The 13,008-nt window shown below is 38.1% G+C and overlaps 1 protein-coding gene across 6 annotated transcripts in view; it reads left to right on the forward strand.

Moving 5' to 3' along the window:
• The window catches only part of TANC2 (tetratricopeptide repeat, ankyrin repeat and coiled-coil containing 2), a 359,086-nt gene that overhangs the window by 244,668 nt on the left and 101,410 nt on the right, over positions 1-13,008 (forward strand). For all 6 annotated transcript variants that reach the window (XM_070390029.1, XM_070390030.1, XM_070390031.1 and 3 more), the window contains one exon: positions 4,453-4,578. In XM_070390029.1, coding sequence (XP_070246130.1) covers positions 4,453-4,578 — 126 coding nt within the window. The remainder of the gene's footprint in view (positions 1-4,452; positions 4,579-13,008) is intronic.

The raw sequence follows: 13,008 nt of genomic DNA on the forward strand, positions 1-13,008 counted from the left end.
TTAATTTGTTTTTCTTCTTTTGTCAATTCACTTCAGCTAATCTAATTATCTTTTTTTTTTTAAACATCAACATATATACACTACGATGTGTAATATAGATAGCTAATGGAAGCTGCTGTATAACACAGGGAGCTCAGCTCCGTGCCCTCTGACAACCTGGAGGGATGGGGGGTGGGAGGAGGGGGTTTGAGGGAGGCTCAAGAGGGAGGGAACATGTATACTTATAGCTGATTCACACTGTTATACAGCAGAAACCAACACAATATTGTAAAGCAATTATCCCTCCAGTTAAAAACAAAAAAAAAAAACCTAATTGTCTTATATTTGTATCTGTATATGTTCATTACATATTATAGTACTAATTTAATTTGACAAAAGTATCTCGAAAGAAATCACCAGGACAATTTCACAGTAAAAGTGGCTCTACGAAGTGGGCATATGTATGTCCCCATAGGTCTGTCACCAGTGTTCATGTAGAATGGTGATGTGCAAGGTACCGTTGCTGCCAGCCTCCTTCATCCTTAGCTTTCAGATAACCTAGGGAGACAAAGCTGAATTTGTTATTCATTGATTGTTTAAGTATAGCCAAAATGCAAATGTGTCTGTTAAACACAATCATTTAGTCATTAGACTAGCACTTATATATGCCAGGCACTCTTCAAAGCACTTGAAAATTATCAATAAACAAAACAAAGATTCTCACCTTCATGGAACTTGCATTCTCACCAGGGAAAGTAAAATAAACATAAATAAGTAATTTATATAGTACAATAGAAAGTGATATGTGTTCTAGAAAAAAGGAAAAGGTCAGCAGTTCCTGAAGGAAGATAGTATGAACATCATTGGAGCCAAGCATGTTAGCACAGTGATGTCTGCTCAACATTAAGCAGAGCGGTGAGGGAGGTGAGGACAGAGCCAGACAGATCTCTAAATCCGAGTAGGACTAGCCTGGAACTTAATTCTGTATGGAGCATTATTGCAGGGCTCTGAATTTAGGAATGGAGTTATCGAAGATGAATCAGACATTGCCTTCTTATCCTCAGGAACTCACTGTAATCTAGGAAGAGAAGACAGACATGTAAACAATAAGCTGAATAACACAAGTTCTAATTAGCCATATATGTATGTGATTGCTGAAAGGGAGAAGCAGTTAATTCTGACTAAGGCAGCTATCAAGGAAACAGAAAAAGGGTAGCCTGAGCAAGTTCTGACAATAAGTGAAATATTTGACAATGTGTGACAGAGACTTTTTCTCAGAAAGTGGCTTGCAAATGGAAAAGATTACTGTGCTGTGACTGTGCTGAAGAATACAGCTCTGTACAGTTAGTGAAACAAGGGCCACAGCACACAGTCTCCTGGCTGATTTTCCCAATATTTGTCTCACATGCCTCTAAATACTGTATTTGAAGGACAAGAATTTTGAAGATGATTTAGCAGAAAGAAACAAAGTAAGACTAAGGAGAATAGTAAGGAAAAAAGACAGTAAAGAAATTATTTGGGATTATTTGATCAAATAGTGATGGATTCAGAGGCCAGCAAAAAAAAAAAAAAAATACTAATTGCTAAAATAAGAAAAGCATTGAATGTTTTAATAGCCTTCAGTCAGTTTACTTTCAGTCGCTCAGCCATGTCCGATTCTTGCAACCCTATGGACTGCAGCATGCCAGGCCTCCCTGTCCGTCACCAACTCCAAGTTTATTCAGTCCATTGAGTCGGTGATGCCATCCAACCATCTCATCCTCTGTCGTCCCCTTCTCCTCCTGCCTTCAATCTTTCCCAGCATCAGAGTCTTTTCAAATGAGTTAGCTGTTCAGATCAGGTAGCCAAAGTATTGGAGTTTCAGCTTCAACATCAGTCCTTCCAATGAATATTCAAGAACTGATTTCCTTAATAGACTTGGGTAACCAAAACTCAGTTGCAGTCCAGATTAAAACAATAGTTTCCCATTGGTTTCAGGATCTCGGCCCTGGATCAGGACTTCAGAGCTATTGTGCTTAATATTGAATATCTCTGCTTTTCCTTAGTTCAGTTTGCCTGTGAGTATTTGGACTTGTAAAGGAATGAACTGTTATTCAGCTCAGTGATTACAGTATTTTTTCTTTTTCTTCTAATGTCTTGTGTCTGAATTGAGAAATGTGCTCAATATGTTTTACTACTTTTTTTGTTTTGTGAAAAAAAAGCAATAGAACCACTGATATTTATTTTCTAGGAATTACTGAGGTAAAGCATAGTTTAATAAAACTTAAGTTCACACTAACATTTATATTTTACAAAAGCTGCCAATAACTCATCAGTGAATTTAAGAAATTGAACATGTAGAACAAAAGCTATGCCAAAAGATTTTCTAATACAAAGTAATTAAAATGGATTATGTAACTGTTACTTAGTTTAAATCTATACTCCCTGTATAGATCTCCTGTAATTTAAAAGATTCATAAGTAGATATAATGTATAAAAAGAAGAGATTTTATGTTTTTAACAAAACTTTTTGCTATACTCCATGTTACGTGTTTCTATTATCATTCTGCCTACTATCAATGAAATACACATTCTTTTTTTATTAAAACATGTCAAATCATTTTAGTGTGTTAGCACCCCAGTCGGGGTAGTGTCATTGTGCCTGGCATTTTTAAATAAGAGATTAGATAGTTATCTGTTCTGGATAGTTTGATTTTCAGAATGCATAAATCAAGATTATTTTTTATTCTTCTGATATCCTCTTCCCCCCTCTGGTATGTAATGTGGTATTTGTCTTCCCTTTCTTGATTCGAGTTCCTTGGACTAAGTTTCAGAGACTTTTATTTCTTTTTAAAAACTATATGTGTAATTCAGATAAATTCCTTTTGTCTGAGTTTCCAGTAGATCCAGGTAAATAAAACAGTTGCAGTAATAGAAGAGTGAAGGGGACACGTCTCTTGCACTTGTTTTTGCATTCTTTTCTCTCTTCCTCTCCCTCTCTTCGATTTTCTCCATCTTTTCTTTTTTCAGCTCATGGAACACTTTGTAGCTCTCTGTGTGCCACTTTCCATAACCCACTTTCTTGTTGTTTGCGTCCTACCTTGTTTGGGGATGTGGACAGTGCTTCATTGGGACTCAGCAGTCAAGAGGGATCTCAGTGTGCTTCCGCTCCCCCACTCTCTATAAAACAGTCACAGAGGCGGACCGGCAACAAAGCCGGTGAGAACAAAGCCTGGCGCATAGAAGGCCCTCAGTAAATCACCGTCGTGGAGTTACTGAACTATCCCCCAGCGCACCCTACATAGTTGGCAACAGACTGAATGAACAGTTATTTAAAACATACATTTTTTACAATTTTATTTATTTAGGCTGTGCGGGGTCTTCGCTGCAGCGTGGGCTGTGCTGAGCAGGGGCTTCTCTCGCTGCTCCCGGCGCTAACGCTGGGGCACACGGGCTTCAGTAGTTGCGGCTTCCAGGCTCTAGGGCACAGGCTCAATAGTTGTGCTGCACGGGCTCGTTGCTCCATGGCATGGGGGTCTTCCCAGACCAGGGAGTAAACCCGTGTCCCCTGCATTGGCAGGCAAATTCTTAACCACTGGACCACCAGGGAAGTCCTAAACAACCATTTTCTGACTGAAGTTTGGTGTTTTGTTTTGTTTTGTTTTGTTTTAAAAAAAAAAACTTGTTTGTCTTCAGCACTTCCTGATTCTTGATTTCTTCACTTTTCTCTTCACTTTTCTCTTGGTTATGAGTGGACCCAACAACTCTGAGTGTATAGCAGTGGCATTACATTCCCACTCTCTTCTACCATTTTCTCTCTTTTGTGGCTAGGTTAGGGGTTAAAAGATTTACAGATGCAATGGGAAGCCATTATTACTTGATTATCTTCAGAGAGCAACAACATGTTTTTTGGAATTCATGGACATTGGCAGTTCCCTAAATGCTAACATTTCCATAACATCTTACGGGGGGGGTGGGCGGGGAACCTGAATGAACTTTTTTGGCCAGCCCAGTATGTCCAGGTCTCTGCTCATCGTCCCGGGTGTCCACCTTTCCATTATATACATACATATACACACATGTAAACATTGTTTTCATATTTCATTCTTTACCATGAAGGGAAAATGTTGAAGATAGAGTTTCGTGATTCTTTTACAACTTAATATAATCTGGAACAGATCTCTTCACTGATGGTGTTTACACAAATGGGTTTGTGACCCAAAAGAAGCAAACACTAATCATCTGTGCTGTCAGGTAATGTGTTTGCCAGCCCGTTGGAAGTATTCTCCATAAACTCAGGCATTTGATAGTGAAGAAGGAGCTGCAGACAACTCTTGACATGTTTCTCTGGCCCGTATTTCAGACATTGATGAGGACTTTGAGTTGAGCAAATTCTCGGTAAAGTGTCTGCTCTCATTCCAAAGTTTGGAGATACAGACTAACTGAAAGTTTTCTAAACTTCTGTCTTCTGACCAAGCTCTTCTGTCTTATCAGCCACAAGCTCTGCCCACTTGGAGGACCTCGCTTACCTGGATGAACAGAGACATACCCCTTTGAGAACTTCTCTTCGAATGCCAAGACAGAGCATGGCCGGTGCTCGCACGCAACAGGATTTAAGAGGTTAGAACCACAGAAGGGCATTGCATGGGGATACCCAGGGGAAAATGGAAATGGGTGGTAGGCAAAAAGTTTCTTTAGTTCCAATTTTCACACTTATGTAAGCCTCCCTTAAGATGTGAGCATGTCACCAGTTCACTCTGCTGTCTCTAGAGAGAAAGATGAACATAAATATGTTGTAATCATCATAGAAAGGCAGTGGGATTACCAACAGTTGGAAGCACTGATTCCTTGAAATTCTGAAAGAAAGCAAGTGGAAAGGGCTGGTGTTGATGGGGAAAGTCTTTTAAGGTCTTGGATCTTAGAAGTAATTATTGATCAATTTCAGCCCTCACCCTATTTCAGGTGAATTTGATGCTGTTATGTGTTTCATTAAAGAATGCATCTCATTTACAGTCTAGTGGCCATTTCTAGTTAAATAAAATACTTTGATTTTCTTAGAATTTTAGTGCCTCTAGTCCTGTTCTGGCAGCATGTAAACAACTTATCCTTTCCCACTCAGATCCCTTCTTTACGCTCTTTGTGCTTCTACAGTCAGGCACCTGAGCTTTTTGAAGACTTTCATTTCGTTAAAACCACAGTCTAGTTGAGAAGCCTGTTATTGGTATCTCTGCTTGTGCCTCTTGTTTGCACAAATGAACCAATCTGTGATAGCCTTTAACAAACGGTCTCGCTTTTTCTCATATCTAGTAATCCATAGCTCTGCTACATCAGGTGCAGCTTATTTTATCTTTAGACTGTCTTCATCTTTGCTCTGTTCTCCTCACCCCATCCCATGCTTTGCTACCATATGCATAGTTCACACAAGAAGGGACTCAAAAAACACATGCCTGCTGTCCATTCTGGAAGTCATTATGCTGATGGTTTTTCATTGATGGCTAGGCAACTATGAGCATGAAGTAATTGGTTGTGTTGCTACAGTTACCATACCTGTCATCAACAGTGGTGAGTTGATACCCTCATTCATGGTTTTAGTTCCCAATCTTGTCCATCCTGCTTTTCATCATTTCTTCAGTTAGCCACATACTAGTCGCTTATCCCAGAAAGTGGAATTACGTCAAGTACTATTTTGATGCTGGTAGATTATGTCCAAAGCCTGAATAAATTTAATCAAAGAGCAAATAAATTATTTGTGCCAAGGCCAAAATGCATGGCTATAATAAAGAAGATTGGCTACAAATGTTAATCTTATCTAGACCTTCAGATTTGATTGAAAATCTGCCACATTAGCATAACCTTACATTACATTCTGAAAAACATACTGATATTGTTGATAATATTTTCTCTTTTGCTAGTCATTAAATAATGGGTTTGCCACTACATCAAAAACAAAATTAATGATGTGTATTTTTTGTATAATGCAGCTGTGTATTTTTTGGTAGTGTACTTTAAAACTTTTTTCTAATTGGAGGATAATTGCTTCACAATGTTGTATTAGTTTCTGCTGTAAAACAAAGTGCATCAGCTGTGTACATACACATATATACCCTCCCTCTAGAGCCTCCCTACTACCTTCCCCACCCCACCCCCATCCCACTCCTCTAGGTCATCAAGAGCGCTGAGCTGAGTTCTCCGTGCTGCACAGCAGTTTCCCGCTAGCTATCTGTTTTACAGATGGTTCAGCTGTGTGTTTTTGAGACCTCTTCATGTTGGGCTCCACTAATACTTGATGGCACATGTCTGCTTTTAGTATCTAAAGATTTAGTAAGATCTTTGACAAATACACTCTGGTGAGTTTGATGTTTACACATAGATGTCAGCTGTGTAAAGAATACAACAAAAATCTTTTCCATTTCACTGAGCTTCAGCCTAAAGTGCATCCGAAGATTTTTTCCAAAACGTACCTAAATCTTTAGGAAGCTCTCCACCTGAATAATGCATTCCTCACAAAACTAATATCCTGTCCCTTGCAGATAGGGTTTCAACTTACTGTTTACATTCATACTTAAAGATGGAGTTTGTCCATTGTAGGGAAAGAGCAAATCAGCCAAGATGGCGTGGTCAGTCTCCCTCGCCCCATACCCTCTCGCTCTCGCCCCACATTTTGTGAATAATGATATGTAACAGCTAAGATCACTTATAGCACTGCACACGCACATCACAAGGTACTCGCTTGACCACAGGCCACGTATGTTCTGTAAGAAAATATAAGCTCCACCTGAAAAAGTCTTTGTGGCTGCATTATGGTGGTGAGGCTGCGTTAAGGCTGTGTCCACTGGGTCAACCACAAGAGGAGAGAATACAGCATTGTCTGCCGCTGCAGCTGCCATGCCACTCAGGAGAGAATAAACGTGTTTGCAGTTCCTAGGACTCCTTGAGTTTTCTTCCAGCTTCCCTGCTCCCACCTTGCCTACCCTGGGCTCAGTGAACAGTGTGCACAGGGAGATACAGTGAGACACTTGGTGTAGTTGACAGGATCAGCGAGACATCCATTGATGAAGATGCTGCGATATTATGATATTAGTGTTTCAGTTCCTTAAAGTTGTCTTTTCTTTCGCGTTTTAGCAGTCAAAGGTTGGAACATGCCATCCAGATGAGTGCATTAATCCATGAGATGAGTGTTTACTAAGGAGTATTTTGTCTTCTAAAATTAGTTTGTTAATTTAGAACTTTGAGGCCCTAGACAACCTTCCCTCAAAAACATGTTATCTTGATTACTGTTTACAAGTGAACTCTGTAGCTTAGACATCGACAAGAAAGGAAAGCAAATGAGGACAGACTTCCTTGTGTTTCTGTAGACCTGTTTGGCAAGCCTTTATAACTTGTGATTGTTATATCGAAAACATTACATTTTATTATAGATATAGAATCATATTGTTTTCCTGGCATAATTTTAAAAAAACATGTCACGTCACATTTTCTAATTTTATTTAAAGGAACATACAAATTGCAGTTGTATTTCAGTTTTATATCTTTCCCTAACTCTGGTTATGATTGAAGTAAAGGAGCTTTACCCTAAAAAGTAATAAAGTGATTGAAGACCTTTTTTAGTGTACATTAAGATATATCTTTCTGCATTAGAGATATATCTTTCTATATTTTAAAGTATAACTCAAACAAGTCCTGTTAGATAGTTTTTCAATCACAGTTCTGGTTTTAAATGAACCTGAATCTTCACAGAACGTAGTTAATGGTCATGTACAATGTAGTATATCCAGTAGGTATTAAAATTATGGACAGATTTCAAGTATAGAGATTATCTTAAATAAAATCCCTTGAATATATGAAGAGGTGGCAAGCATTGGACACGTCATACAGGGGTCCCATACTAGTTTGTTTAGAGCAGTGATTCTCAAACTTTTTGGTCCCAGGAACTCTTTACACACTTAAATTATTGAGGACCCTACAAAGTTTGTGTTATGCCAGTTATACAAATTGATATTTGCCACATTAGAAATTAAAACTGAGAAATTGTTAAAATACTTGCTCTTTTTTTTTTAAATAGACCCATTGTGTGTTAACATCATGTAAGCACTGAAAAATTCCACCCTGCCCTTGTGAGAGAATGAGAGTGGAAAAAGGCAAATAACCTCTTAGTATTATGAAAATAGTGTTGCCTTTGTAGACCCCTAAAAGCGTCTTAAGAAGCCCCAGGGGTTCCAAGATCACACTTTAAGAAAAACGAATTTAGAGGATACCATTGTAATTGACAATTAGTTTTATGCCTTTAAGGATCACACAGTCTGTTTGCAGAAATCTGAAAAAGTGTAGTTTGAGAGTTGGTTAGAAGTTATTCATGGACATGGCTTAATAGTATAGGCATAGTTCATTTAGCAGTTACCTTAATAATAACTGCAGTTGTTTGACCATAATAATAGTCTTTTGACTGCTTGAAGCAAAAGTTGCTGGGATAATCCAGGAGCTACAGTTTGGATCTTCAAGTTGGGCATTAGTATTAACATTTGCTTCATTAGTTAAAAAAAAAAAAAAAAAAACACCTTTTTTTTTTTTTCTTCACTTCTCAAGACAGCTGTTTTGAACAACTGTTCTAGCAAAATTTGTTTCCAGAGACCCAGCCCAACAATGAGAAGGAGGTCACATGAGTGCACTGGTCAGAGTCTTAGTTCAGCAAGTTAGTAGTTTCCTAGCTGGCAACCATCCAAGAGCTTGAACTCTAATGACAAAAGGGTTATAGTAGATTGTGTCCTAGTGCAGAGGATACAGCTGACCAACCTACTGCAGGTGCCTTTCGGGTCCCAAAGCCGGAATGTCCTTGACAGATACTAATTTGAAACCTTCAAGTGTTTAACTCAAGTCTTAAAAATTGTTTTGAGGGTCCACTTTTAATTTAATCACACTGTGTAAATGAGTTTCATGCTAGACCTGAAACTTCTCACGCTTTCTGACCATCCTAATGGAATCTCTTTTTACCCAGAAAAAGACGGAAACTAAGTTTGCTGTCCAGTAAAAGGAAAGAAGAGGGTGTTGGTTTTTATGGATAAATGTTGTAAATCGTATGACGGAATATATAAATGGAACCAGGGGCGTTAAAATACGCAGAGCATACCATAGCATAATGACTTTGAATAGTGGTAGCTACTTGGGGTAAATTAATAACAGATTATTAATGATAAGATGCTGGAAACTGCCTGATATGAAATCACACTGTTGTGCTTAAAGAGATTATACGTTCCTTATTAAAATTTCATTTCTCGATATGTGTTGGTTTCCTTAGGACTTTTACTAAATCCCATTACATAAATAGCCATTCACAGGCATTAGATTTAGGTAATAGCAGCTTTAATAGATACTAGGTTGGCGGGCGTATATGCAAATGATAGTCTTGACTCACTGGCAGAACTGATGTGAAACTGACCCTGCCACAGTTAACTTGGCTTTGTCAAAGCAAAGAATTGAATTTTTATTAAATAAAATCAGTGCTTCATGCCATTTGTGAGTCCCTTCCTTTTCCAAAACAATGACTCCTTTCTAAAGATGACTAAGATGTATGTCATGAAGCTAATGAGCTTGCATTAAACCACTGAGTCACACATCCCTGAGGTTGCTTAGTCATCTTCATCATTGCCTGGCTTGCTCTCACATTTACAAGGGGATATTTCCATCAGTCTTTTCTGTCTCACTGTTCATTGTTTTATTTTTACAAGATTAAATTTCTTTCTTTTTAGGTAAATTGAAAATCCAGAAATAAAGTTGCATGCGCATAACTGCCTATATATAAATATTGGAGTAGGTTGTAGGTTTTGGTTTATGAGGTGATACTCTCACCCCTAGCCAGCTCTTTTGCATAGTACCCTAAAATTTGAAAATGCAGTGCTCAAACTGGATATCTTTGAATGTCTGCTAGAAAAGGATTTATACATTTTGGAGTAGTCAAACTGTAATTTTTTAAAACAAATCACTACTTGTTAAAGTAGCTAGAGACAGGCCCACAGGTCTGGTTTTTATGTAAACCAGCTTTAGTTGGTAAGTTTTATCTTAAAATTTGAAAGCATGGACAGTGGCTAATATACACCAAAGTTCCCCCAGAAAGACCTGAAAAGAAAGAATTAACCTTTGAGAGAGAGAAGAGTCTATAAGCCATTTAATCTTCTAACAGGCATGGATCAACCTCTTGCATTAAATAACACAACTCTTAAAGAAAGGCTGTGGAATAACATGAAAGAAATTCTAATCATGATAATTAATTCTGCAGGAATAAATCACTGAAAATATTTTTAAATGCCTTAAGTGCAATAAAGAAAAATAAATAACCATTAAGCCGTTTTTATGTTTTGATCTAAATTAGATTTAAAGGATGGCTTCCCAGTTAATCTTTCTATTTATTTTCTCCAAAAGTGACTAAATCTTATTAAAGTTACCATAATGCCAGGAAATTTATTTAGGTAACACTTTATAAAACATTTTTGATTCAGTAAAATGATCTTAAGCGTTCCAACCTTGCAGTATGTAATAAAATATTTTTTATGGAATAACTTCCCCAGATAGTAATAAAATATAGCACTGGAGAATTTCCTTTGTAGGTCATAGCTATTTCATCACTGAGTGTTCAGTCTAAAAATGTTTAATCTTAAATTTCAAGTAATTAGTCAGTTCTTATTCTCCAGTAAATATCTTACCTTCAAGACCAACAATCTAATAACAAAAAACATACTTTTTATCAGATGTTTCACATTTTAAAATCTTTACTGTTTTTATATTTTTCCTACATCTTGAGGTATTAAATGTGAGGAAACATGTAAAAAGTGGCAACATTAGGGAGAGTTGGATTTTCCCTATTTCTTTAACTGTTTTTCAAAGATCATTGTTCCCTTCCTGAAAATTCCACTCAGTAATGACTCCAAAGTTTTTCTCAACAAATGTTCTTCTCTAAGACCAATGTCTGAAAGCTGAAATTTAATATTCAAGTTATTTAAACACTCAAAGTATTATTTCCCAGAGTAAAGTAAGCCTTTTACCTTTTTTATCCTCACAGTAATAGAATACAATAGACTTCCCAAAACACTAAGACAAATGCTGAGAATAGGAAACTTTTAAATAGATAACAAATGATAGCTTACATTTATTGGGGTTCTTATTCTTTACAGGCACAGCGCTAAGAGTTTTAAACATGTTATTTAATCCTCATAACTCTTTGATGCAAGTGGTAGTCGTAAGGGAATTGGGACTTAAGGAGGTTTATAACTTGCTTAGAGTTACAAAGTCTAGTCATTGCCAGTGCGAGGATTCATTTCATATCTGGTAGACTCTGGAGCCTGTGCTCTTAATCACAATGCTATCTTATATCAGAGACAATATAATATAAAAATCTTTACTATAATAATAGCAATACAATAGCTTATTGTGCTTAGTTCAGTACACTGGGGTGTTAGGAATGGGAAACAGTTCCGTATAAACACTAATTGCAGATGGTGGTTGCCAAGGCCTGCAGGGAATGGAAAATGGGCAGTTGCTGTTCAGTGGGCATGAGAAGTTTGAGTCACAGAAGATAAAAAGTTTCTAGGAATCTGCTGTACAACATTGTGCTTATTGTTAATCATCTCATATGATTCAGTTCAGTTCAGTTCAGTCGCTCAGTCGTGTCTGACTCTTTGCGACCCCATGAATCGCAGCACGCCAGGCCTCCCTGTCCATCACCAACTCCCAGAGTTCACTCAGACTCACATCCATCGAGTCAGTGATGCCATCCAGCCATCTCATCCTCTGTCATCCCCTTTTCCTCCTGCCCCCAATCCCTCCCAGCATCAGAGTCTTTTCCAATGAGTAAATCTTCTCATGAGGTGGCCAAAGTACTGGAGTTTCAGCTTCAGCATCATTCCCTCCAAAGAAATCCCAGGGCTGATCTTCAGAATGGACTGGTTGGATCTCCTTGCAGTCCAAGGGACTCTCAAGAGTCTTCTCCAACACCACAGTTCAAAAGCATCAATTGGCCATCAAATATCTTTTTTAGTGAAATGTCTGTTCAGATATCTAGTCTACTTTTGCATTGGGTGGTTTCTTTTCTTACTAGTGACTTTTGAGAGTTTGTTACATAATTTGGATACCAGTCCTTTATCAGATGTGTGCTTCCCTTGTGGCTCAGTGAGTAAAGAATCTGCCTGCGATGCAGGAGACCTGGGTTCCATCCCTGGGTTGAGAAGATCCCCTGGAGAAGGAAATGCCTGGAGAAGGCAACCCACTCCGTATTCTTGCCTGGAGAATCCCATGGACAGAGGAGCCTGGCAGGCTACAGTCCATGGGGTCACAAGAGTCAAACATGACTTAGCAACTAAACCAGGCACCACCACTTTGCAAATATGTTTTTCCAGTTTATGGCTTGTTTTTTCATTGTCTTAACAGTATCTTTTGAAACAGAGGTTTTTAGAAGTTCAGCTTATGAATTTTTGTCTTTGATGGATTGTTCTGGCGTTGTATCTAAGATTTCTTTGGCAAACCAAAAGTCACAAATACTTTCTCCTATATTTTCTTCTAGACATTTTACAGTTTTATGTTTAGGTGATTGATTGATTTTGAGTTAATTTTATATGTGGTGCGTTGTAGGTATCAGAGTTTTTGGTTTTTCTTTTTGGCACATAGATTTCTAATTGTTCTAACATCCTTCATTGCAGAGATTGTTCTACTGAATTCCTTTTGCACCTTTATACTGTCAAAAATCAGTCATCCATATATGTATGGATCTGTTTCCAGACTACTTCTGTTCCATTAATCTTTGTCTATTTTGATGCTAATACCACACCTCTGGGCTTCCCTGGTGGCTCAGATGGTAGAGCGTCTGCTTACAATGCAGGAGACCTGGGTTCGATCCCTGGGTCGGGAAGATCCTCTGGAGAAGGAAATGGCAACCCACTCCAGTACTCTTGCCTGGAAAATCCCATGGACGGAGGAGCCTGGCAGGCTACAGTCTATGGGGTCGCAAAGAGTCAGACATGACTGAGCGACTTCACTTTCACTTTCACCACACCTCTTGATTACTAT

The sequence above is a fragment of the Bos mutus genome, chromosome 19 (assembly GCF_027580195.1).
Source record: "Bos mutus isolate GX-2022 chromosome 19, NWIPB_WYAK_1.1, whole genome shotgun sequence".
NCBI classification, from domain to species: Eukaryota; Metazoa; Chordata; class Mammalia; order Artiodactyla; family Bovidae; genus Bos; species Bos mutus.